Here is a 27,960-nt window from a genome sequence, read left to right as displayed (position 1 = left end):
TTATTTGGCGGGAAATCAAGATGGCGGACGAAGAGGAGCTCTACCTTGCAAACCTTGATGAATTTGTAAACGATGAGAATAGAATTGTAAGCTTTTTGCATAGCACTTTTTTAAATGTACCTGCTTAATTATTTTCTTAAAAATATTTTTTTGATATAGTGTTGTGTTTCTTGCTTGTTTTATTTCAGGTAACTTACAAATGGTTGAGTCGAACGTTGTCAGTATCCGCTAACAGAGCAAAACAGTGAGCTAGATTTAAATATACACTCTTAAACAGTGATTATGTTATGTTATTCCTTCTGCCTTTGCTTTGTCTATGCTTCAAAGGATTGAGTTTTATCTGCAAAATGTCACGGCACGTTACGGACGAATCAACTGAAACGAATGTCAATTGCAATGCAACCTTGTATGTTTTTAGCAATCTTCAAAGTGACGTTTAAAATCACTGTTTTTTTATTTATACGAATTACAGTCGGTTACTCCTTTTTGTTTAAGCTTATTTGCATTCTTTGTGGAAAGGATGTGAGCCTGTGTTTGTTTGTAAGAGACCATTCACTCTAATTTTCCGTAGACGAAGAAAAATAAAGAATATACGAAAATAAAAATATGTACTGAAGGATTCCTTGTTTATGAATTTTCTCGATAAGACGACATAATGTGAGTCAGATAATTTAGTGAATACAATATTTGGTAAAATTTCTGCACAGCCCCATACCATTGTAAAACAAATCTGTTTTTCCAATGGCAATTTATTGTTTTTGTCATTGTTTTCTCTATCCAAGAACTGAATGCATAATGTAGGATGGAGCTGTGCAGACACTTTACCCAATATTTCCTTGAGATGACTGAAGCATTGTTTTGGTTTGTTTTGTTTTTGTTTTTTCATATTGTTTTTTTTATTTGTTATTTTTTTGACAGGATGCTGTATGCCTTTGTTCAGAAACAAAAGAGGTGTAATTCTGGATCTGATATTAATGTAACTTACTTGATTGGAGGAAGATGTTCAGTGGATGGAGATATGGTGAGATTTTCATTTCACATGTTCCTCTAGAACTCCCAAAACCTAAAGATGTTTATTATGATGTTATCTCAGGGAATTGTGATGAAAGGGCTATGTAGAAATATGAGATCTACACACTAATTTAACATTATAATCTAAAAATTCAAGCCTCTATTTTCCTATGGTAATGTATAATTTCCATCTTGTGGCTTTCCTGTAACCTTTCTTTTTCTCATCCCCTTTTTGTCCAAGATTAATCATTTTATTTATTATATTGAACTCAAGTTTGCATCAGTAGAAACTAAACTCAATACAAACTGGAGGCTCATACCATGAATTGAAAATGCTCATTTTGTTTCAGGTACATAGATTTGTTATTACTCAGGATGAAAAGCTAGAAGGTACTAAGTAGACATACCTTCAGTATGAATTACTTAGTTGATTCCTATTTAAGGGTGTTAAATAATCTGTAACTCACTTATGGGAAATGTCTGTTTTTTTAAACATGGTGGCAAACTCAAGTTAGGCTCAATCCCTGGGTGTGATTTGGTTTTAGTTTGCTGCCTATTCTCATGTAGAGTTTGGGATTGGTTCTTCTTTTTGTCCCAAGGGTTTTGATCTTGATTATGTGATCTTCTTCCCTCCACAAAACCTAACTCTCCAATTTCCAATTCACTCCATTAGTGGTGGTTGAAGAACCAATTTGTGAAATACCATGATGAACGTCAATTTATTTTATTCATTTATTTAGTTAGTGATTGTGATATTTAAGGAATTGTTATATAGTAACCAATGTTGGTATTTTTTTTACTTATTTTTAGAAACTAAAAAGAACTTCTCTTTTTTGACTTCTTTACACATCTACAGCATACAGAAATGTAAATTAAAGGTGATGTTATTTATTCACTCTCATGGTCATTTATTTAGTGTGACAGCAGTTAATGTCTTGTCTAAGGAATCTTAAAGTGTCAGTAATGAAGAAGTAAACTTTCATATTCTATTTCTAGGATGCAAATGCATTATACACAGTTGACTATGATGTACAGCAGCAGTGTGGCAATGAAACTAATAGGTATGTTTTGCTCTCTAATTTTCCACACGAGTGTGAATTTTCTTGACAGTATTGATAGTTTTACTCATCTGATAGATAAGTAATGTTGACTTGGAGAGTTTGGTAATTTTGTCATCCCTTGAACTCTCAAGATCTAATTGTTAATTCTCCCCTCTAGCTGCTACACATTTCCTTGTAAATAAGTTACAGGAATTTGGTGTTAAATCAAGATAACAACTTTTATCTGATGAGGTTGAGTATTCTCATTACTTGTTCACTGAATAGTGTACAGATATCTTAGGGAGAAGTTACATGTTAATCACTTTTGGGTTTAAAGGGTTAGTCTAACTGTTAGTAGCTTTCATATTGGTCAATACCACAAAGAAATACAAAGTAGCAGAAAAGTATTGTGAAATAATGACCAGTTTGTCTTTCACATGTAGGTGGAGCCATATCTACTGTTCAGCTGCAGTACCTCTAGCAGATAAAGGTGTTAACAGAGGTACCCAACACGTGAATGGGGCGACAGATGGTCATGGTACCAAAATGACTAATGGAACTGGTGAAGCACACTCATCTTCAAGGGGTAAATGTACTGTAGGCCTGGTGTTATTATGAAGTTCGCTGTTGATGAGCACAATAAGTGCCAAACTGCATTACGTATCTTATGCCTCTGATTTGAGGTACATCACTGGTGGTTATTAAAATTTGAAAAATCTCTTTGTTCTCTAGGAGCTTCTAATTCAGCATTTGACCAAAAAACTAAGGTTTGTATCTGTTACCTAAGTGAAAATACATGCTGTTAGATAATGTGTAATATAGTTTAAAATTAGTTCCATTTCAGTACATTGCAGAGTGATTTTATCTGACCTTCCTTTTTTGACAGACAGACATTCAAAACCACAACATATATAACTTCTTCATCAGTTTGTCTTTCTATTCATCAATAATTTTCTGCTATTCATATCTCTATCTATCCATCCATTCATCTATTTGATAATTTTTTCTCTCATTTGTTAGTTTTTGAAATAACTTTATCATTTCAATGTTCCTGTAAGAATCTAAATTTGTTCATGTGTGTAAAACTGTTCAAAAAATAGACAGCAACTTCAAAGCCAAAGAAAGGACAGATGCCAACCATGGAGATGTTCTCAGCAAAGTCTACCACTAAGAATGACAAGCATATTGGTGAAAATCCACCTGCTGAAAAAAATGGAAGAGATTATCAGGTGTGTGTTACAGTAATGATACCTGATTCACAGGAGTTTTCATAAATCCTCCAACTCCCAACATCTAAATATCATTATATATGAAAATCATTTTGATTGGCTCTCCCTTATCCTCTATTGTAGGAGAGATGCATAGATGACATTATCATGTGCACTGTTTTGCTCTTTTATCATACGAAACAAATAGATTTAATGTTGCCATGGGCCTTTACAGTAATATATCACAGAACATGGTTAAATTGGGCAAGTACATCAGTTACACACTTAGTTGCAAGTCATGTGGGGCTTCTTTGTTTTTACCAAGTTTTGACATCATCTGTGATCTATTACTGAAGAGATTTACAGCAACACGAAATCTATTGGTTAAATCTTTTGCAGTGTTTGCCGTACAGGTTGAAGTAGGAGGCAATGAGAGGGTAGCAACAGGGGTTCTGATCCCATTTCAGGCAAATTTTAGAAAACGTTATGCATCTTGATGTAAAGGGAAAACTAAAAACCTCACCTTATCTTGCCTTTCTGTAAAATTCACACATCACTTATTAATTTTGGCCATAATCACATGTCATGCATTTACCCTTTGCCACCCTCTGATGAGAGGAAGATAAAAATTTCAAATGCCAAAAGAATTAATGCTAAATTCTCTGAATTAAAATTAAAAGAAATGCATGGCACACAGTGAAAATGATTCCTGTTAGATCTTGGGAGTGAAAGTCTGAGTAAGAAAATAGTTCAAGGACGTAAGCCCATTAAAATAATGCAGAAGAACTCTGGACAATAACAGTAGAGATCGGTAATAAACACTCTGACTGACTACCATGATCACTGAAGTCTCAGATATTATAGAATATATCTGACATGTGGATGTAGTTATAGTTTATTTGAGGCATTGACTGAGACTTCAAATCAATATCTGGCTCTGACTGTGTTATTCTTTATTCTAAGAATGATCAAGCAAAGCCCAACAATAGCAACAAAAGTGGTAGTATGATGTCATTTTTTGGAAAATCCATATCAGGTTTGTAAGTTAAGTTATTAGCTACCACCAGGGTCCTTTCTTGAGAGAGGAATGGAGAGGACCTTGGGAACGAGGTTGAAGATAGTGCTAGTACTTTGATTATTGAGTGTTAACCTCGGATTACATAGCTTTAAATGAGAGATGTAACTTTTTTTCTACACTCAGCAAAAAAAGTTTCAGAAAAGCCAAGCAGTACAGGAAATGAGAAAGAAGTTAATCGACACAAAGGCAAAAAAGCTTCAGACACTGCAGGAGATGAGACAGAACTTAAACCAGCAAAATCTCAAACAGCCCCAAAGAAACAAGATCAAGCTGTGGAAAATCAAAACTCAAAGAAAAGGTATTTACTTGTTTGCAGACTGAATTACTTAGCATGTCATATTCAGTTCAAATGGACTTCAGGGACACATCAGCTTGTCTGATAAAAATATTTATTTATGTAAATGGTTTTTCTTTCTTCCAGGGAATTGTCCTCTGAGGATGAGGAGGTAAAAATGTTTATTTATTTATTTATTTAAATTGAAAGGTTGTGGATGAGTTGTTGATGTTTTCTCAGTTTTTCTTTTCATAGAGAAAATTAAGTCATCGTTCCTACTCCCTAGACGGATTTCTAGATGATGTGCATGAAAATGTTTTAGAGTGTATCAGGAGATCCTTCAAGAAATTATGTCTCAACGAGAAAAAGGACAATTTTCGCATACGCGCATTTGATATGCTTCATGTTATGTATATGGGCCATTGATGATATATTCTTATAGGAAGGGGGAACAAAACACTATGGTTCCCTACCCCCCCCCCTGCTATTGTATAGACATAAACATTTTTAACATTTCGACCCCTAAAAGTGACTTGCATCCAATTTTTTCCTCACAGTATCACCTTTACATCACTTTAAGGTCACAAAAGAGGAAATGATCACCAACTAAAGACGCTCTTGATAGTTAAACAAATTGTCCTTGTCAGCACCTTTAGAAATGTATCAAAGTCATATGGGAAATATGAATACTGATGTTAGGGTGTTGGGTTTTAAGGTAGTTTATCTGTTGTCAGTCGGGCTCGGCAGGTGCAATGCCGTTTTGGAAACATCTGGTTTCAGCGTATGTTTGAATGCATGTGCTTCAGCCGAAGAAAACCCGAGTTAATATTGATTTCAAATTTTGGCGAAAAATTTATTGTAAATTTATTATTCTGTGATTTGTTTGCAGGAACCTTTGCCTCCCAAAATTTCCAAAGTTGTGAATTCAAGTGCTGCAGGTATGATACACTAATTATAATTTTGAAAGATGTTTTTCGTCTTATCACGAGCGTGGAACAAAGAAAAAAATCCTGAGTCCCCATGAGGAATCAAAACTTATTATCTCTGTGGCTCAGTGGTAGAGCATCGGAGCGTGGAATCCGAAGGTCTGAAGGTCTTTCAAAAAACACAAGACGAAAAACATCTTTCATTATTTCTTAACCGAGCTCAAAACTTATCATCTCTCTTATTTCTAATTATAATTTTCTCAAATCGTAATAGAATGAGTCAAAAATACCAAGTTTTCGTACCAAGACCCAAACCATTCAGAGAAAGACAATTTGACGGGGTTTTTCAATGCCGGAAAATTGAAATCCTTCTTACATTTTGCTGAATTAGGAAAAACAGACTTCGTGCTCGCGGGAACATCGCTGATTATAGAGCAAGCTGAGATTTTATTGTTTTTTATTTAAAATTTGTTTGGCTGGATTTGAAAATGGTGGAATCTTTGGTTTAATCGGACTGGTTTTCGTTGTAAATGCATCGTTGGTTCTTCTCTTTCTCTCTTCTTTCCTTACCTTTCCTTGTTCGCCTTTCTTTTCGTGTTCTTTCGTTCTTTCTTCGTTCGTTTATTCGATCTGTGTTGTCGTTTTTGTTTCGGTTTTTTCCTGTTGTTTTTCATTTCTTTAATTCCTTTTTCTTTTCTTTTCAATTGTTCTCTCTTTTGTTTTCCTACGTTTTTTAGGGAACAAGGATTCAAAGAATGACAAGCAAAAGGTTAGGCTGCATTCATGATACTCGGTCGATGCAATTTTTTATTTTCTTTGGGCTGTTATTCACGGTTTTTGTTGCCATCCGAAATAGCAGGGTACAAAACTGGGCCAGAGGAGCCTCTAAAGTAAAAAAAGGGTCAATGTACACCCATGCGCAGAGTAAAGAAAATATTTATCACCAAAATTTCAATAATAATAGAATAATTGATCTTCTCGGGGTCCCAGTCCCGTGAAGAAAAACCCACTGTCATTCTAAGTGTGGATGCCATGTAATAATGTCTTCTTCATCATCTATTTACAGCAGAAAGAAGGAAAGCAGGTTGATATTTCCAAGAGGTAACTGGAACTTCACGTGGACATAGTTCACAGTGCTTTTACCTATAACGTTGTGTGACCTTTTTTGTTAAAAACTGCTAGGCCGTCCGTGTGCTAAACCGTCCGCTCAGAGCCAACGGAAGAGAGCAGTTGTTCAACGATAGGTCTAAAGCAAGCTTGAAAGGGTGGAAGGAAACTGATGGGGAATAAAAGACATACTTATTAGGCTTTGGTTTTGCTTTTCTTGCCTTGTCTTTTCCGTTTCCTTTTTGTTAATGTTGTTTGTCCTTTTTTTTTTTCTTTTCCCGTGCACACTGGTGCTTGAAGTTCAAGGGATTTTACTATTAGAAGTTGCTTTATAGCCAACGTTTTCCAATCTTACTCTGTTGCGAATATGGTCGATGTTTTGTGGTGTTTTAAAAAGACCTTTTTTTTTATAGCAAAGCGGGGAAAAAGAAAGCTGTGACAAATGAAGAGTCAGGTTGGTACTAAATTCAGCTTGTGTGATCGTGTCAGTTTGTCCGTTTTGTCAAACAGTTGGGATCCAAGTCAAAGGGCTTGTGACAGACGGTATATTTAGCGTCACCGTCCTTTCAGGTTTGTTTCTCTTTATTTATCGGTCAGTTTATCTGCTCGTTTTTGTTCGATTTTCATTTTGTTCGTTTGTTCTCTTTCTTTTTTACTTGCATTCCGGTTGGTCGTACCGCGACGAATTTTGCTTCGCAGTTTTTTTTTTTTTTTTCACATTATTCAGGGTTTGGGTTTTTAATCATTATTTCGAATAGATTTATAACACTTTCTTTCACTTGCACTTCAGACGAAGAACGAGAAGCTAAGCCAAAAAAACGACGAAAACGAACGAAAGAGCTTCCGAAAGAAGACAGCAGCGATGATGGTAATAATGATGTAAACACTTTTAACATGGAACACCGCCTTTTCCTCGTTATGTGCTTGAGCAGCTCATGTGAGGTCGCCGTCATTCAAAAGAAATTTAAGAAAACTGCACCTCGTGTCTGTTCAGATGATAAGCGTACGACCTAAATTTCAAATGAGAAAAAATTTCCTTTCTCCTGAGTGAGAAATTATTCTTGGGAACACTAACATTTGAGGAATTGATCGTCGGAAAAAATAAATTTGTTGCTCAGAACGTCTTCTGGTTTGCCGAATCGTTGTTTGTTTGAGGCGCTTGTTCTAATACAACTGGCAATGGAATCGCATGCAAAATGTTTCGTTCCGACTGAAAGTAACGACGTTATTTTTACAGTATTTTCTTTCTGCGAGAAGTTTTTTTGTGGATGGACGACAATCCGCAAAATTTCCATGGCATACTGTTATTTGATCTTCAATGTTGAATTTTCTATTTCTCGAAAGAGCAAGACATGCCGAACAGGGACGTGATCAAGAAGCTCCCCCCTGACCAGAGGTCTTCAGCCAGTGTCAGTCCTCCGCCACAACAGCTGCCTCAACAAACAGAGAGTGGAACAGCAAGGCGACGGAAGAGAACAAGGGCACTTAAAGATAAAACATACATGAATGATGAAGGATTTATGGGTACGTGAGCAAGAATATCCCATGTTTTGATGACTGAACGTTCCCGATTAATTACAATAACAACTTCAGTGTCCGTTCTTCCGTCTGTCTGTTTTTTCGTCTACCTTTGAGTCCTTCTGCCTGTCTATTGGTTGGTCTGCTTTTCTGTTTTACTGACTTCCTTCGTCTGGCTGTCTAATTGTTTGTATCTCTGTAAGTCCTTTAGTCTGCATTCCTGTCCGCTCCTCTGCTTCGTATGCATGTTTTCCTTCTGTCTGCCTGACCATTTGTCCGTTTCTCCGTCTGTCGGTCCGTCTCCACGTTTGTCTGCAAGTCCGTGTATACATTAGTCTTTCTGTCTGTCTGTTCAATTTTCTGTGTGCCCGTCTGTCATTCTTTCTGTCAGGATAATTTGGTTTTATCAAATGTGTTTATAATTAAATTGTCCACCGTAAAGAGTTTCTAAAGCTGAAGTTTCAAGCGTTAACCCTTGGTCGGAGCGAGTCATTTCCTTTTCTCGATACGTCAGCTTAAAAGACACTTTACGGTGGTCAATTGCGTAATCACCCCCAGAGGATTAAACCAAATTATCGTACAATACCCTCCACCCCCCCCCTCCCCTTCCCCACCCGATACAGCGCGACAGTTTGTTTAGAAGCTTACCCCTTTATTCTTTTTCTGTCTGTCAGTCTGTCTAAATATGTCTTTGTCTTGACTCCTGTAAGATGCTTGGCCAGACGTCGACTCTTCAAAAGGAACTAATGAAACAGTATTTCGAGCACCACAAGTAAAGCTTCGGTTGTGATTTGTTTGTTTTGCAGTTACCGAGAAAGTTTGGGAAACTGACTCAACCGATGCAAGTGATGGAGAACCTCAAAGAATCAATCCTACTGAGAAAGAGAAACAACCCTCCCCAGCAAAGAAAATAATCAAGAAAACCTGTGCAGATGTTAAGAACAAAGCTGCTAGACAATCGTCGCTGACAAGTTTCTTTAAGAAATCGTGAATAAAAACTTTCGGTACATGTTTGGTTCCTGTAGAATCAGTTAAAAGTACTCTAACAAAATAACACTTATCCAACACCTAATCCTCTCTTTGTTTGGTTACCTGCTGCCACAAATGGTATTTAAGAACACGAATTATGTCAGTCTTTGTCATGGATGTCGTTGTGTTGTGTGACATCATCTCTGTTAACCAACAAGAAGTCAGGGAAAACGAAGTCTCTAGTAAATGAGAACTCATTCATCTTGACCTCGCCTCTTTATGATGAAAGATGCTAGCACAGCTTTCTGTGATGTCGAGGTGCTAGTTGTATGTAAGAGTTGTAATAAACTTCCGTTTTTCGTCGAAATAGTTGACTTTTGTAGTTTAATTTGTTTACGTTTTTCTGTGACCTCTGCACATCATTTCCTTCTCTGTTGTAAACTTTTTGTAGTAGCCTATATAGTGACTCCATCAGTAAAAACTCTCACATTACCGTTACACTTCCAGTGTAATGATTTAATTTCTTTATGAAATGGAATCGTCGTTTCTGAGGTTTAACCATGTTTGTTTTTAATTTCGGCGTTGGATCGCTCGAGCTAAGTGTTAAGCTGAGTCGGTTCGTAATTTTCGATTTCCTTGGCAATTCCCTTCTCTAAACACCACTTTCCAAACCGACAACCAAAAAGCAATGCTTTTTACAGTGTTTTTGTTGTCAGTGAGCTGCTGCGCCGGCCACTGTTTCGCTCGCAAATTTTCAAATCTTCAAATTTTGTTGCGACATCCAAGGCTCGCATTTGATTGGCTGTTTGTGAGTTTCTTTGATTATTAACCAATCAGAATGTCTGATTTGTTACTTTCTTTGCACTGAATTAACCCTATTCTGCACTGAATTAACTCTTCTGCACTGAGTTACCTGAAAACTGCATTTATCTTAACCAATCAGAACTGAGTAATTTTTTCATGTATATTATTAACCTAGAAACGTGACAGAGTAACATAAATAGAAACACTAGAAAATGAATTTTCATTCTAAAATTCGCGGCTCTTGTTCTGAGGAGAATATCCAAACACTTGCGTTCACCAACTCGATAAATCGTTCATTAATCAAGTAACATATAGTTTAATACGATAAAGAAGATGATGTCACGGTAACACTTCTAATGTCTCTCCGAACTACAGACATTTAGCATAGGTAATCACAGGCGGCCCAAGCTCACGTCTCGAGAAAAAGCCAAGATTAATTCATGAACGCGTCACGCGTTGTGTGACTCGGAGTTAAGTTATGAAAGGAACTGTTGGGGAAAATAGGGTAAAATCGTAGGGCTTGTGCAATTTGTGGTCTTTGATAAAATTGTGCCAATTTATTCCAAATTGCACGAGAAAAATCATGTGATTACGTATTAATAATATACATGAAAAAATACGAGATAGCTTATTATAATTATGCAGAGGCAAAGCGCGCGCATCAAGTGAAAAAATAATTTATTCAAACCGTGCAAATGACATTGTGCGTTCAGTCAAAACAACCGCGTACAATCAAAACGATAACACACAATGAAATTTTTGCATCTTTTAGGCGCAAAAAAGTTCAAAGTCCGCCTAAAAAGTTCAAGGAATTGTTCAGTCTCAGTTTGTTACCGTGACTTCTTTGCACTGAATTAACCCTCTTCTGCATAGTATCACCTGAAACCTGCTTTTATCTTAACCGATCAGAACTGGATAATTTATTTTATTATTATTTTTTTGTACCTTATTAAGACATTTAATGTCTGCAGTTTCTCTCTAAACAGCAGATATTGAGCAATGAGTTGTAAAGTTTTCAACATAACACTGAAACAAACCCCAACCCCGTACCATATTTAAACGTCCGCTATATTGGATTGTGTGGATTGACCCGAGCATAAGATTGATGATTCAAATGAGTTTTACAGACCCGCGTTCAAAAAGAGTCTTCGAAGAAATCGGGAAAAAAATTACAACTTTATCTGAGTATTTTAAATAATTGGATCCTGCCGTTAAACGAAGATATCTAGAGAAACTAGCCGCCGTGGGTTTGTAATAATTCTGTGAGAATAGCCTGAAATAGCGCATACAGATACATGATCCGCTCTTTTAGGATAAGTACCGCTTAAAGTGTCTGCAACCCAAGATTTTCCATTAAAATGAAAGGCGTTGTCGCTACCTTTGTTTAATACAAAAGGTTTCTCAAGGCACCGCTTTATCAGAATCTGCGAAGGAAGCATTTTTTTCGATTCACTGCACACGAACATAAAAGGCTGCAGGAAGGGAAACAAAAGTCCCACACAGCTAAGAGTTATGGCTTTCGGTCATATCTTAAGAACAGTTTTAAATGGGATGCTGTGGCCTTTCAGGTGGACGGTCGTATGGTGTTTTTGCACATTAAATTCCCTTCAGAGACGAATTCGTCCAAAACCTCAAGGTAAATGCGACAATCCATTTACACTAACACCTTTCAAAAGGCCTTTTAAGGATGTAGTGTGAGGAATTGTGTTAAATGCACCCGACACGGGTCTTTGTGGTACAGGTGATGATCTTAAAATCACACCCTTTGAATTTGGTTTACCTGTGATGGATAAAAACATGCTGATTTATCTTATAACAATAACTTTTGATAACTGAGTTATCCTTCAACAAACTATATAGAAACAAGGAGTGCTGAGTAGACTTTTGACGAAAGTTGACTCTAAAGCATAATTATATTTTTTCAGCCTTTATATAATTTCAAATAAATCCTTCGCCAAGTTTGCTCTTGTACGTATTAGGAGCATCCAACACATGTAATAATGCGAAATGTAGAGTAGGTGATCCCCGAGAATTGAAATTGAAACTGAAACCAAACTACCGAGCGGTAACGAAACTCTTTTCTTTTCGTCGCGGTCAAAATACGTACACTTGTGTAGCCCGATCATGATGGCTTATTTTTCCAAGTTGCGTTAGCAATCTTGGGAATTATCAAGAGAAAAACATTTTTGAGTAAACACCAGCTTTTTAATTTACATTTACTAAAATGTGTTTCTCGACGAACCAAACAAAGATGGCGGCTCTTGAAAATTACCTACGAAGCTTTGCTTGCACTGCATGAATACTGTTCCCTTCTTAGACCATTTTACCCGTCGGAAATATTCGGTGGGTATAGTTGTGATTGAGGAGCAAGAGATTTCTTTGTACATCGTCTCTTTCGAGGTTCGCTTTCGCGCACATCTTATGTCAAGCTGTGCATGTGATTTCTGTGCCAATTCGACGGTGTAGTTCCCTAACCAAATGCTTCACAGTACATTCGTTTTCAACCAGAGCTGCCAGTTGAATCAATAACTAATAATAATGATAAGTTTAGCGTTTGAATCAGAAATTGAAACAGAGATTTGCTCATTATGATGAATCCTTCTTTTGATCTAAGTGTTGTCCTCCAAATCAATTCACACCTTCACCAAAGAAAAGTTGACATGACAGTCGACTGAACCTGCACAGAAAGGGTGAACTTGTTGCAGGAAAATTAGCTCTAGATTAGAACACAATGAACACAACATGCTTTTCCTTGTTATTAACAAAGTTCAACATACAATGTACTTTCAAGCATTGGTTATATACACATATGTTACTAGTATTGGACAAGAAGGAATATTTAAACAAACTAAATTACATTAGAAAATTGAACTTGAACTGCAGCCGTTGTTAACAATGAATACACGCAGACCATTTAGAGATTTATCTCTGTTTGAAAACATTTCATCCTATTCATGGTAAGATTCACTTCGCAGAATGTTTTGAAGTGAAATGCTTGAAGCTTTAACAGAAATTAAGCTGAGGACATAAAAGTTGTATTTAAATGGAAATCAAATATCCCAGCAAAGGCATTCCCTTCACAACTTTTGGAGCCCTTGCCTATTTCACTGTTTCTTTGAAGAATTCTTATTAAAACTTCAAATTTGTTAAAGGCTTAATGGAACTGATCATACACTGAGTGCACATGTTTACTATGTGCTCGGAAATGAAACACCTGTGTCTATGCTAAGTCTCATCCTTCGCACTAACTGATCTTAAAATAAGAGTTTGGTGTTCATCTCGAATTTATGAAGTTTTGAAGCTAGAAATTCTCGAACCTGTCAAACAGCAAATAGTGAATTGATTTTTTTCTATGGTATTACATGGAATTATTATCAGCTAAGGAGAGAGCTGAACTTTCAAAATACTGACGTAAGTTTCTCCTACCACATTCTGTCCAAACACGCAATGTTTGCAATATCCACGTATCTCCTTATGCTACCTTTTGACATGAACTTCCATTCAAGTTCATAAACAAGTGTTTTAGAACAGAATCGCCACCGAAACTATCAGAACGTCGACATTATTTAAGATGCATTTGTTTTCAAGGACCACGTTGCAAAATTAATCGCATCGTGCCCGGTGGTAATGTCACTTCGGTCAGAAAATATATTTAAGCGGGCAAATATTGAGCAAAACCGAAAGTAAATTTCAAATTGTCTGAGGAAATTAGGTTCTTTGAGATATACTCACCGGACCGTTTTTTCATTTGAGTTCTTGCTGAAGATGACTGCATTTTAAAGACTAGATTCACTGAGTCAGTGCCGGATTAAATAAAAGCTCTCATCTGCGGATAGCTCAGTTATCGAACCAAAGTAACACATAACAATCTTAATCAGTCAGAACAGAATATTCAAATATCTTTGAAAGTGTTTTATTTTCATCACAAACCACGAGATATTTAAGCTCCAACTGCGGACACATGGCATGAGAGGAAACAGAACAATATAATTTAAGTTAAAAAGGCCCAGTCATTGGTGGAGCGGTCACGCCTAAAGAGCAATTTCTATAGCGACATCTCCAAATACATTTCCTGCAATATGATTGGTCTAGACAAAACCAAAATAAACTTACGTGACCGAACGAGGACTGGGACTATTCTTTTCTTGTTGCTTTTTTCTGACGACCGTGTAACGGCAGAATAGAATTGACAGCCAACGCTATTCAAACTGCTCTTGACCCAAAGCTTTTTCGTTCCTCTTTCAAGGGATATGAATATCAGAGACAAAAATGCAGGACTAAATGTGGGGATAGCCTAAGCTTTTAAAAAATTGACCGTGACGCCATGTTTCACGACTTAACGGTATAGAAAAAAAACCGTACTATTCATGAGGATTCGATATTACGACTGTTCTGATTGAGTGAAACAGTACGCTTTATTTACGAAAAGACAAAAGCAAAAAGAGAGAATCAATTCCTGACTTTTTACCTTAGATTTTGGTTGAGTTCTGAGGTAAAAAGGATCGGTGTATAGAAGACAGTGTTTATTTTTACATTCATGGAAAGTCCACATGAAGCTAGGGGCAACCAATTTTTTGGAGGTATAATTCACTATTCTTCTTTCTAACTTGAAATTACGCTTTTGCAAATACCTTGGACATCCTAACCTACCGACCTTAGCAATACAAAAAGCAGTAAAATGAAACGTATTTTCCTGTTCCAGATCAGGACTTTCCTTTCCCTGTGCAGGAGGGTGATGAGATTGGGTGGTTAAAGAATCACAACACGGAAGGTATAGTGTGTAAAAGCATTGAAAATTAAGTAAATATCACTAGAACGTGGGAAGAATACTTTTATAGACGTAATGTAAACAAAATGGAGTGTTGATCCGCAATATTTTACCTCAACTAACGTTTGAGAGTTGTCTAAGTAAAACGGAATTTATATATTAAAGGGAAAAGAAGACTCTTAGTATCGGCTCATTTAGCAACTCGGTATGAAAATCTGTTGGAAAAAGTTAAAAATTGGAATAATTCGACTGAGGTAAGAAGTTTCTACAGAAGCAATTGTACCTGTCAGGCAAAGATTAGTCTTGGTGGGCGCAAAAAAAAAGAATTGTATTTTACCCAATATTTTAATTCACACCTGCTGAAATTTCCACAGTCTGTTCTTGATTAAGCTTTTTTATTAATTATTTCTTTTAATATTTAATTTACTTTAAGTAACTATTTATCTATCGATTCTTTATTGCAGAATTGTAACGGACCGTCTTCCGGATATACATTTTTCTATTCATGGATAATTTCACGTTGATTGTAGTTATCTTCTTTTTAGGAAAAATTCAGCTAGACAGATTTTGGAAAAATTAATAAACGATTTTTGTTATTCTTTTAAAAAATAGTCTAATGTTCTCTTGGTTCTATGACGGTTGTTGCGGGTCTGTTCGGTAATAGATGACGTCAAAATGTGGTAAGAACAAAAAAGTGGCACAGGAGGACCAGTCGAGTGTGTCACTGATGTTCGCACCATATTTTTACACATTCTGTGATCTATTACTGTGCGGAGTGTAATGATATAAAAAAAGGAGCAAAACATTTTTAATAGTGATGTTATCTCCTTTCAACTGTCCACCCTCCAAGAAATCATAAGTCAGAATCAATGACAACGTATGCGTCATTTAGCTTATCATGTTATTAAGCTTTCCAAAAGAAACCTTATTAACAATGGCTCTCGACTAATGAGCGCGCGAGAATTTCCACGGTTATTATAAAAAAAGTCATACTGGTAGCGAACCGTGATTTCACGAGATAAGGCTTAAGAAAATACCCCTAACAACCATCAACAGCAAGGCACTCATTCTTCGCGGTAATGTAGTGTGCATGTTCTGTTGTGTTCGTCTGCCTTCTAGAACTGTCTAGAAGTTATGTATTTCTTTTACGGATGGCAATATTTGTAGTTGGCTTCAATTTCATTCATTTTCTGCCTCCATATTAAATCTCAATTGGATGTCTCGTAGGAAATGTATTGGTACTTCTTCGATGGTGTTCAAACAGAAGAGTATTTTTTTCTTTCAAGAATCAATGCCTTTGGATTGTTTGCCTGCAAATGGATTGAGCTTCATGAATTCTAAATTTTGATTCGTATCAGTGACCAAATGAAATCTATCTGTAGGTAATATTTTGTTTGTATAGGTAGTCATATGATTTCGAGCGCAATTTGGAATAAATAAGCACGAATAAAATTTTTCAAAGACCAAAATTGCACGAGCTCGCAGGGTGAGTACAATTTGTAGCCTTTGAAAAAAATTTCAAGTGCTTATCTATTCCAAATTGCACGAGAAAAATCATGTTATTACGTATCAATAATATACATGAAAAACTGCGAGATAGCTTATTATAATTTTGCAGAGGCAAAATAGAATAATATTTTTCACATCGAAGTCCGGCTAAACAGTTCAAGGAATTATTCAGTCTGGTTTGTTACTTCTTTGCATTGAATTAAGCCTCTTCTGCATTGAATTACCTGAAAACTGCATTTATCTCAACCAATCAGAACTGAGTCCTTTTTTCATGTATCCTATTAATCATGAAACAAAGGCGCGGAAACTTTTCCACACCAGCTGCGAGTCACAAGATTCAGGAGATTCACGAGAACCCATGTCCATTGTGTGGACAATGTTAATTCCGATTTAAATAGGATACCCTCTGGGAGAGGGACAGGGACTGAGTGTGGAGGATGGGATGGGATGGGAATTGTGCAGCTGAAAAAGAAATGCGATGTTAACCTAAAATATTGTTATGTAGTAAGTTTTTTCTTCCTCGTCATGTTTTTGTTCAGAAGTATGCAAGAACAAGAGTATTGATGATGTATTCCACTACTCCAGCCCAATAGGGAAAAAGAATTCGTGCACGGGTGTTTTCCTATTCCTTTCTTATAGAAGAAAATGTCGAAAATGACAAAGCACATCATGTGGGAAAATTACCGTTACTACCAACAGTTTCCCGTCAAACGATTTCTTGAGATCTTCTTTCCAAGATATATTTTGTGATCATACATTATTTCCCTTAGTGGTCACAAAACCTTTAAGGACCTGTCATTATTTTTCATCTGGAAGAGGGAGGGGGATTTGGAAAATTTTGGTTATGTCGATAAAATTTGCCTTATTCCCGTCCTAAGGCTCTAAAGTATTCTAATGATCCCCCAGTTGCCCTTTGTTTACGCAATGTTGGAGGCAGACCTCAAGGTAAATTAAATATGTGCAATATTCCGTGAAAATAACTGTGACCCATTGTGATCGTGTTGTTTAAAATCTAACCCCTGATGACGTTTATGCAGTGTAATCAAAACATTTATGTATATTTTTTAATAATTTTAAACTAAAAAGCGATGAATTCTTTCTTTCCAAATTGATTCATTGAGCAGAAATGAAAGCAGAAGAGAGAAAAAAATGGTCTTATAGCCATTCTCAGCAGTGATAGTACCGAACAGCTTCCTAATATTGGCTTTCACTGTGTAGAAAGAGGCCAGAGTTAGGTTATGACACAATTACTCAGTTCTACAGCCATTATATTTTTGCGAAAATGTTGATTGATAAAGTGAAAATTGAGGGCTTCTCGTAAAACAGCTGTACGTACAAACACATGTGGCCTACATGTGCCAGGGAGCTGGCACATGTAGGTAAACCTGGCTGCACTACTAATCACAAAGAAAAATCAATGATTGTAATGATATTTTACAGGGAGTTGGAATACTAAAAGTACAACAAATACAAAAAGAAAGTGATCAAACATATGACTGACCGACCTAGAATGACTTCATTTTCCCGCGAAACTCTAAAAGTAATCCGGAACTTCCATGATGCCACGCGATCCTCTTGCACGTGTTATTAGAATATGAATTTCTAACTGAAGTATCCCTATTTCATTGCACCGCCTCATCAAAATCTGCGAAGGAAGCATTTTTGCGATTCAAGAATATAAAAGGCTGCAAGGAGGGAAACAAAAGTCCCACAGAGCTAAGAGTTATGGCTTTAGCTTACATTCTAAGAATAGTCTTAAATGGATTCCTGTGGCCTTCCTGGTGGGCGTTCGTATGGTGTTTTGATAAATTGAAAACGCTCCAGCGACGATTTTTTCCGGTTCTTCAAGGTAATTGCGACAATCCATTTTCACTAGCACCTTTCAAAAGGCTTTTTAAGGGACAGAGTATAGGGAAATGTGTTGTACGCATCTAACGTGGGTCCTAGTGGTACAGGTGGTAAAGCTAAAATCACAACCTTTGAATTGGATTTACCTGTGATAGGTAAAACATGCTGAGTTATCTTTTAGCAATAATTAACTGAGTTATCCTTCAACAAGCTATATAAAAACAAGGAGTGCTGAGTAGACTTTTGACGAAAGTTGACTCTAAAGCATAGTTGTATTTTTTCAGCCTGGATATGATTTCAAGTTCGAAATAAATTCCTCGCCATGTTTGCTCTTGTACGTATTAGGAGCATCTATCACGTGTAATAATGCGAAATATAGAGCAGTGATCCCTTTCTTCAGACTGTTATTCAAAGAACAGTTATAATGGTGGAGAATTGAAAGTGAATCAAAACTACCGAGAGATAACGAAACTCTTCTTTTCACGCTGAGGGAGACGAATAAGGTAGAGAATTGAAACTCGACTAACCAAAGATGGCGGCTCTTGAAACGTAGGAAGCTTTGCTTGCACTGAACATTGCTCCCTTCTAAGACCATTTTACGAATCGTAAATATCCGATGGATATAGATGTGGATGAGGAGCGAGAGATTTCTCAGAACATCATCTCTTTTGAGGTTCGTGTTAGTTCCCCCACCAAATCCTTCGCAGTACATTTGTTTCCAACCAAAGCTGCCAGTTGAATCAATAACTAATGATAATGATAAGTTTAGCGTTTGAATCAGTAATTGAAACCGATATCTATTTACTATGATAGATCCTTCTTTTGATTTAAGAAAGGCAGGAAGTACTGTCCTTCAAATCAATTTACACTTTTACCGAAGAAAATTTGCTAGACAGTCGACTGAGTCGCACAGAAAGGGTGAGCTTGTTGCTCTACATTAGTACACAATGAATACAACCTGCTTTACCTTGTTATTTGTTCAAAATACAATGTACTTTCAAGTATTGGTTACATACACATATGTTACTAGTATTGGACGAGAAGAAATATTTAAGCCAACTACATTTCATGAAAAAATTGAACTTGCACTGTCGTTGTTAACAACAAATACACATGCCATGACCACTTGAGCTCTTCACCTTTGATCATCAAGTCTTACGCAGACCATTCAGATTTATCTGCGTTTGAAAATATTTCACTATATTCACAAAATAAGACTGATCTTGAAGAATATTTTGAAGTGAAACGCTTGAAGCTTAAACAGAAATTAAGCAAAGGACATAAAAGTTGTATCCACTGATGGAAATCAAATATCTTAGTAAAGGCATTCTCTTCACACTTAGAAGCTGTTGCCTATTTTACTGTTTCTTTAAAGAATTTTATCAATACTTCAAATTTGTTAAAGGTCCAATAGAACTGATCATACATACAGTGCATGTGTTTACTGTGTGCTCGGCAATGAAATACCTGTGTTTGTGCATCCTTCGCACGAACTGATCTGAAATAAAAATAAGAGTTTCGTGTTTACCTCGAATTTACGAAGTTTTGAAACGAGAAATCCTCCGTCTTGACTTAGTTATAGAGCCTGATATATAGGGTTTCAATCAAACAGCAAATAGTGAATTGATTTTTTCCGGTAGTTTCATATCGAATTATTATCAGCCAGGGAGAGAGCTAAACTTTTAAAATACTGACGTAGGTTTCTCAGAAAATCATAACACCACAGTCAGGAAATATATATAGGCGGGCAAATATTGAGTAAAACCGATAGTAAATTTCAAATTGTCTGAGGAAATGAAGTTCTATGAGATATGCTCACCTAACCGTTTCTTTCATTTGAGTTCTTGCTGAAGATGACTGCATTTTAAAGACAAGATTCACTGATTCAGTGAAGGTTTAAATAAAAGCTCTCATCTGGAGACAGCTTTATCAAACCAAAGGAATAAATATTGCCTTCTTTCTCGTCCACCCAGTCGGTCAGAGTAATTCGTAGCATGTGTGATGCATTCATCCAGCAGGATATCCTCGAAACTTTCCCTTTTGTGGCAGTTTCTTATCCAATATTTAAACTTCTGGCTACAATCGTAAGCAGTTAAAATATTCAAAGATCTGAAACAAACCACAGGATATTTAAGCTCCAACTGCGAAACACAAAGCATGAGAGGAAACAGAAAATAAAATTTAAGTTAAAAAGGCCTAGTCATTGGTGAAGCAGTCACGCCTAAAGCGTAGTTGCCATAGCGACATTTCCGATGGAAAGTCCACATAAAGCTAAGGGCAACCATTTTTTGGATGTATATTTCTTTATTCATCTTTCTAATTTGAAATTACACTTTTGCAAATATCTTGGACATCCTAACGTACCGACCTTTGCAACTCAAAAAACATTAAATGAAACATATTTTCCTGTTCCAGATCGGGACTTGCGCCCCCCTGTGCAGTGCACCCAGGATAATGATGAGATTGCAGGTAATTTAGTGTTAACAACTGGGTTGAGAACGTAAATTAGCCACCGTAAAGGGTAAAAAAGCTGACGTTTCGAGCGTTAGCCCTTCGTCAGAGCGATTAGAGGAATTGAGATTGAGATTGGTTGGTTAAAGTATCACATCGCGGAAGGTATAGTGTGTAAAGGCAATGAAAATTAGGTAAATATCACCAGAACCTTGAAAGAATACTTTTATAGACGTGATGTAAACAAAGTGGAGTTTTGATCCGCGGTATTTTACCTGAACTTACGTTTGAGAGTTGTCTAAATGCAAAAAGAATTATATACTAAAGGGAAAAGACTCTTAGCCTCTGCTCATTTAGCAACTCGGTATGAAAATATGTTGGAAAAAATTTAAAAATGGGAATAATTTTATTGAGGTAAGAAGTTTCTACAGAAGCAATTGTAACCCTTGTAGTACCTGTCAACCAAAGATTAGTCTTGGAGAGTGCAGGCAAATTCTATCCCCTTGATGGCTGTATTAGCGCTTGTTCCTGTTTGTATTCTGAAGGAGGTCACCACCTGCAGGTTGAACAGTGTTATAAAATCTACCTTGACAATAACATTAGAGATAATTAAGACTGAATTCCTCACAAAAGTCACTTTCACATGCAGTAAAGAGAAAATGAAATGCAAAATCTTGACAAAAAATAACAATATGACAATAACTTTCCTTCATGGAATTTGAGGAGGAAGTCCTGTCACAAGATCATTGAAGTCCCAGGATTTAAATATTTTCTGATTTGACTGTGAGATATATTTTCTAGTACAACTGACTTGTACCTGAAGAGTCTCTGCTTCAATTACCAGTACCTACAGGAAAGATGCAAAAATATTGTTAAGCATGAAGTCATAGACAGTTTCCACTTATGTTGGCTATCCCAACTATTGTCAGTACTGAAGTCTTTTATGCAGCTCATTACAAGATTTCACTAGGTGCTCTGACAGTCAGAGAAAATTGCAACTGCCGTTCCCCCTCCAGTTTAGTTTTTAATCATTTTAATTTAATTTAATTTTTTAATCAAAAATTGTTTATGGCCCGTACTATTGATAAAGATTCGATATTACGAGTGTTCTGATTGACTGAAACGGCACGCTTCATTTATCAAAAGACAAAAACAAAAAGAGATCATCAATTCCCGACTTTTTACCTTAGATTTTGGTTGAGTTCTAAGGTAAAAAGAATCGGTATACAGAAGACAATGTTTATTTTCACATCCATGGAAAGTCTACATGAAGCTAGGGGCAACCATTTTTTGGAGGTATATTTTTTTATTCCTCTTTCTTATTTCAAATTACACTTTTGCAAATATCTTGGACATCCCAACGTACCGACCTTTGCAACTCAAAGAGCATTAAATGAAACATATTTTCCTGTTCCAGATCGGGACTTGCATTTCCCTGTGCAGTGCACCGAGAAGGATGATGAGATTGAGTGGTCACAGGATCCCAACACGGAAGGTATAGTGCGTAAAAGCAATGAAAATTAAGTAATATCACTAGAACCTTGAAAGAATACTTTTATAGACGTGATGTAAACAAAATGGAGTTTTGTTCCGCGGTATTTTAACTGAACTTACGTTTGAGAGTTGTCTAATTAAAAGAAGAATTTATATATTAAAGGGAAAAGAAGACTCTTGGCCTCTGCTCTTTTAGCAACTCGGTATAAAAATATGTTGGAAAAATTTTAAAATGAGAATAATTCTATTGAAAAAAATTTAAGAGCATCTGGTTTTCCACCAAGAAAGCACCTATCAACTCATGTACTTGTCTTTTCTCATCACCTTCTCACTTGATAATGTCTTGAAATTACAAGGAGAAGTTGTATGTTGATCAAAAACTAAAGAAATGACTGTAAAAGCTGTCAAGTGCCCCATGAATCTAACTCAGTCATAGAGACTGACTTAGGACTATTCGAAAATCTTGGATGGTTTTGAGATAATTGGATGATGGAACAACCATCTATTTACCTGAACTAACATTTGAGAATTGTCTAAATGCAAAAATGTTCAAGTCTTCTCCGGTTGGTTTTGCCAAATACTTTGTCGACAATCTATAACAAGGGAACTTTTTCTCATGTTATATTCCAATTTTCCTTGTTATTTTGTTTTTTAAATGAAATTTTGTTGTAGTCAATGAAATTCACATAGCTTTTCTTTCTTGTTCAATAGATACCTTTTCAATCCAAGCCTTTATAGTCGACAAGAGGGAGGGAAAGTGGGAAATTCCCCGTAAAGGGGTAGTCATAAAACTGGGGGATTCAATCGGAAGAGGGGGCATGAGAGAGTGCTATGAAGCACAAATTTCCCACCTTCCGGAACAATACGACGGTCTCGCCCCAAATGGATGGGTTGCGAAAGTGCCAGGAAACACGTACGACCTGTGCAGGAAGGTGAGCGTTTAAATCAGTTTCAACTACATTAGCTTTGGTATAATACAGTGCATTCTGTTAGTGGAAAGTTTTGTCTCGGCTGTGACGCTCTGTTAACTCTGCCATTTAAGAAAAAGAAATTTCATACTGAATCTTTAAGTTTGTTTCTGTCTGGCTTCGTTGATGAATCGCCGAAGCTCTAGTAGCTGTGTCTAATTTTCATGGGATTTAGAAGTGTCTGGTCATTTAAATTTTTCCAAGGCATTTATTAACCCTAAGAAAGACTCCTGCAGGTCAGTTTGAATAACCTTGTATATTGTAGAGTTCTTCCTTAAGGACAGTGAAAGGGTTCTTGTTCTCGACTGATAATAAAAAATCAGTATTTTACTTCTCAACTCAGGACGTTCAAACACAGGTCATCGCCCTGAGGCTGGGCGAGATATTTCAACAAAAAGTCAAAGGCATCAAAGGCTTTGGTGACTTCCCAAGGTATGTATTTAAAGGCTTGCCTCTTTTCTTTTGACGTCCTTTATAAAATTTCTTATGATGTTAGCCGGGGTCACTTTTTATGTCTGTGCCCGGGCCCTACAAGGCGAAAGTGCAGTACTTTACATCATAACTGATAATTTGATAACTGAAAAATGTCTGTTGCAGTCCCTAATGGACGTATAAACAGCAATGAATGTCGACTGTTGCACTCTTTGCCCTCACCGCCTTTGCCTTGTTTAACTTTCTAAAAGTCTTTTCGGTTTTTTTTTTTTTTTTGTAATCCTCTTTCCCTTATCGTCATGCTCAATAGGATAAATCCATCGTTTCTGGCATACCGGGAAGGAAAAACAGAGTTCCTGACTATAGAGCCAAAGATCGAGCAGAACGAAAACAGAAAATACAGAAAATTTATCAACAACAATGGGAAGCCAACGCGTTCAGGTCTGAGTTGTCAGTTAGGTCTCAAATGCTTGGCATTCGTCCACTGGACCTTGGTGTTCACAGATGGCAAATTTCTAATTTCCGACGTACAAGGTCAGGAATATTAATAAAGCTTTGATCAGTTGATGTAGTAGATCTTGACCATAAGTCAAAATAAGTACTATGAAAAACAATCACATCGATTCAATTGTTTTTCAAACATTAAGAAAATAATTTAGCGTTTATAAATGAGTGATCTTTCTGTTATTTTACTTTTTTGTAGGGACGGAGGATGCGCTCACAGACCTCCAAGTGGCGTCAGTAGACAAGAAGTAAGTTAGCAGAATTTAATTGAAATTTACGAGAAGATAATTTTTCCCTCAATTGGCGGTAACTTTTGCAATCTGATTGGCCAATTTGCCGTTGTTAACAAGGGTATGGACAACGTTGCTTGCATCAACGTGTAATGCAATCCTTTATCAGCTCTCTAACATGGATAACTAGGACATTTCGAGGTTGATATTGTCGTAAAAACGAGGCACAGCCGAGTGAGTCCACGACAAATTTTAACCACTCTGTTGACGAATGTCGTCGTTGATATATACAGACCACGTAAAACCACTGTCGATTTGTTTAATCAACGGAAGGTGTACTTGAACTTTCACAAACAGTTGAATGTAGCTCGTTTTTGAGGTAGACGTTTAGTTTTCATGATCACTTGCTATCGCGAAAAATGGGGCACGTAAAAAATGCTTGAGTAACCAGGAATTCCTGTTGAGGATGAGGGCTTGACCCACATTAACTAACGCAAGACTAACGTTTTATATCAACTGAGTTTCCTTCAAGAGGAAGTAAAACGATATCCTTCATATTTAAACTCATTGTTTGCAGAAAGATTGCAGCCCAACTAATTTTTTCATTGGTGATTCGACAATGGCGGTACAAAATTTCTCAAAGTCCCTATCACGACTAAAAATGTATTTTCTATCATGAAAAAGGTCACCGTGGTGATCCTGCAGTTTTTCTGCGTCTTCAAGTCTAATGTTAATTAAAATCCTGTTTCATAGATTGTTTTCCGCTGGAAACCCCGGCAAGATAGTTTTTGAGAACTTCACCCGTACACACAAGTGCAACGATTTCTGCGTTCTTCTCGGCCTCGACAAGGAGGTGGGTATATAATCGTATTCTTGGATCATTCATGTTAACCCTTCGTCGGAGCGAATCATTTCATTTGCTCTGACGAAGGGCCAACGCTCGATACGTCAGCTGATAAATCTCTTTACGGTAGACAATTACGTAATCACACCAACTTGATAAAATCAAATTATCTTACAGTACCCTCTCCGATACAGCAATACCCTCCACCACCCCCCCCCCAACCGATGCAGCGCCACAGTTAGTTTAGAAACTTACCCCCTTTATTTATTTTTCTGTCTGTCAGTCTGTCTAAATATGCCTTCATGTCTTAGTTTGTCTGCAAATGTAAAATTTGCCCCAAAATTCTTGACTCCTGTAAGATGTTTTGCTAGACGTCTTCTTTTCACGAGGAACTAAGGGAACAATATTCCGAGAAACACAAGTAAAGCTTTGATTGTGATTTGTTTGTTTTGCAGCCACCGAGAAAGTTGGGAAACCGACTCCACCGAAGCAAGTGATGGACAATCCCCAAAGAATCAATCTGTATATTTTTGAATCAAGTGTATCCTATCTCTCTTTTTGGTTACCTGCTGCCACAAACGGTATTTAAGAACACAAATTATATCAATCTTTGTCAGGATGTGTGAATTCGCCTCTTTATGATGAAAGATGCTAGCACAGCTTTCTGTGTTTTCCAGTTGCTAATTGCATGTAAGAGTTATAATAAACTTTCGCATGTTGTCGAAATAGCTGACTTTTGTGGTTTAATGAATTCTTTACGTTTTTCTGCGACTTCTGCTAATCATTTCCTTCTCTATTGCAAACTTTTTATAGCAGCTCATAAAGTGACTTAATCAGTCAAACCCATCACATTACCATCATTGCATTCCGCGGTGCAGGTCCAGTTATCATCCTACGCTTCCTCTTCTCACACGCTTCAAAGGCGAACGCTAACAGGAAAATTAAGCTAACGACTTCTCTCCCATGAAAGATTTCCATCCTATCTAGTGGCTTACGGGAACACGACTAACTATATGAAAGGAAGAATTTGAAACGCTCTTTGAGAAAACCTTGTGAAAACGAAAAAACCAAGGCGTAGCGTGCCACGCTCTCGCACAACCCGTTCCACACTAATTAACTATGTGATCCGCCATATTTGCATTTGAAATGAAAAGGTATTGCCTCTCCTTGAGTCTCGTGTTTAAAGCCATCTTGCGCTGCAAACAAGACAACCCCTCCTGGATTTTAAAGCCAGCCATTTTCACGCCATTTTACGAAATAACCTCTCAACACAAACATGGCAATTTGGGCCTTTTTAAGAAGCAGTGGGAGAGAAATGTTTTCTCCGCTCCGGTGGGTATTGCCCTGCATTGTTTGCGCAATGCTGGGGAAGACCTTAAGGTAAATATATGACTGTGAGACATTGTACTCGTGTTGTTGCAAAATCCAACCCCTCAGCGATGTTTATGCAGTGTACTTCAAAACATTTATGTAAATCTTATATTATTTTTAAACTAAAAAAGCGATGAATTCTTTCTTTGAAAAATGATTCATTGTAAAAAATGAAAGCATAGGAGAGTAACAAATGGTCATAGAGTCATTTTCAGTAGGGATTGATCCAAATAGATCCCCAACATTGGCTTTCGTTGTGCAGAAAGAGGCCAGAGCTAGGTATTAATCTCAGATGATCATCAGAATTAGCCTTACGACACGATTATTCAGTTCCACAGCCATTATATCTTGGCGAAAATGTTGATAAAACCAAATGCAGGGCTTTTCTTGAAACAGCCTCGCGTCTAAACACATGTGGCCTAAATGTGCCACGAAGCTGACGCGATTACATTCGTTTTCAAACGACTTAGATCCATATTGGAATTGTAGTTTTGTGGATAAAACATCGTAGCGGGACATGTCTCTCCTTTTCTATGCTCTCAGGATCGTCGCAATAGTTTCCCTTTCGAACGCGTTGAGCTGGGGGTCGCTTATTCGAGCGCAGGGTGTCTCACTATCCCCGCTTCAATGACTCAAGATTTGCTTTACCCTTTGGTCAATATGCTTCGATTTCTCATGTATTCTTCACAGGCCATATAACAGTGCTACTGAACTACAGCAAAAAGTGGTTTACATATGATCGTGTCAAAATTTCGAGCAACCCCTACTCAGCGTCAAAGCGAAACTTCAGTTATAAACCCGTGTTTCTTTTTCATAAGTTCCAAAGCATACATAACTTACATAACATAACATACATAACAAAAACAAAATGTGGGCAATTCTAAATAAAACTAAATTAAATACGGAAATAATTTGAAACCAGTGATGTTAACGCGAAGCAAATTATGTTGTGGCGAGTTTAAGCCCTTTCTTAATATATCGTTCGTTGGTAACAGTTGTTCGACTGTCATAAATAACGTTTTACTTGAAAAGGTGGCAGAAATTTTGTTCACTCTTTTAGAGGGCATGTATAAGGAGTAACATCCTGTGAATGGGTAAAGATAAAGATCGCCATATCAATAGCCTAGCAAAAGTCAAAACAACTGAAGTCGTTAATTTGATTGGTGCTTACCATCAGACAGAAACAAAGAAAGAATTCTATGGATAGAAAAACAAAAAAAATATTTCAGAGGATTTCTAATTTATATACTCGACTGAAGTCCTTACTAAAGCTAAGATTTTTTAATGGACTTATCTACCTTTTTATTTTAACGACAAAGCAGAATCGAAAGAGCAAAGTCGTAAGTTTAATAACTGATGAGATGAGATGTTTTCACAGAGTCAACGAAGGTCTTAAATTAATAATATAAGAAATGTGCCCAAAATTACAGATGGCTTGTGTTTTCAAAAACAATAATTAATGGTTCTTTTTAAACTAGTGCTCTAAAGGAGCTCGCTGATATCAATTTTTAGGGCCAGAGATTATTCATATTTCCCTATACTTTTTATTCAGACCGAAATACATCAGCGTATTAAAGAGCTAAGCTTTTCAACTACAAAACTTCAT

At 36.8% G+C, this 27,960-nt stretch overlaps 2 protein-coding genes across 2 annotated transcripts; both read left to right on the top strand.

The window, feature by feature from the left end:
• The first annotated feature begins 15 nt into the window (after window positions 1–15).
• On the top strand, window positions 16–9,498 carry LOC136282048 (DNA polymerase delta subunit 3-like). The gene is made up of 19 exons (XM_066169217.1): window positions 16–86; window positions 189–244; window positions 919–1,021; window positions 1,362–1,401; window positions 1,822–1,889; window positions 2,008–2,072; window positions 2,495–2,637; window positions 2,784–2,818; window positions 3,152–3,280; window positions 4,223–4,295; window positions 4,461–4,635; window positions 4,759–4,783; window positions 5,501–5,549; window positions 6,275–6,306; window positions 6,604–6,638; window positions 7,058–7,098; window positions 7,435–7,512; window positions 7,989–8,168; window positions 8,969–9,498. Exons 1-19 carry the CDS (start codon window positions 21–23, stop codon window positions 9,151–9,153), a joined length of 1,578 nt encoding a protein of 525 aa, XP_066025314.1. The 5' UTR covers window positions 16–20; the 3' UTR covers window positions 9,154–9,498.
• An 11,519-nt stretch (window positions 9,499–21,017) lies between these two features.
• LOC136281958 (alpha-protein kinase 2-like) lies at window positions 21,018–25,480 on the top strand. Its single transcript, XM_066168996.1, has 8 exons — window positions 21,018–21,159; window positions 21,929–22,006; window positions 22,717–22,937; window positions 23,317–23,405; window positions 23,716–23,939; window positions 24,109–24,157; window positions 24,893–24,992; window positions 25,439–25,480. Exons 1-8 carry the CDS (start codon window positions 21,018–21,020, stop codon window positions 25,478–25,480), a joined length of 945 nt encoding a protein of 314 aa, XP_066025093.1.
• The last annotated feature ends 2,480 nt before the right edge of the window (window positions 25,481–27,960 follow it).

This window comes from Pocillopora verrucosa, chromosome 6 (genome assembly GCF_036669915.1).
Source record: "Pocillopora verrucosa isolate sample1 chromosome 6, ASM3666991v2, whole genome shotgun sequence".
Classification (NCBI taxonomy): Eukaryota; Metazoa; Cnidaria; class Anthozoa; order Scleractinia; family Pocilloporidae; genus Pocillopora; species Pocillopora verrucosa.
This window is presented reverse-complemented; position numbering and strand designations above follow the sequence as displayed.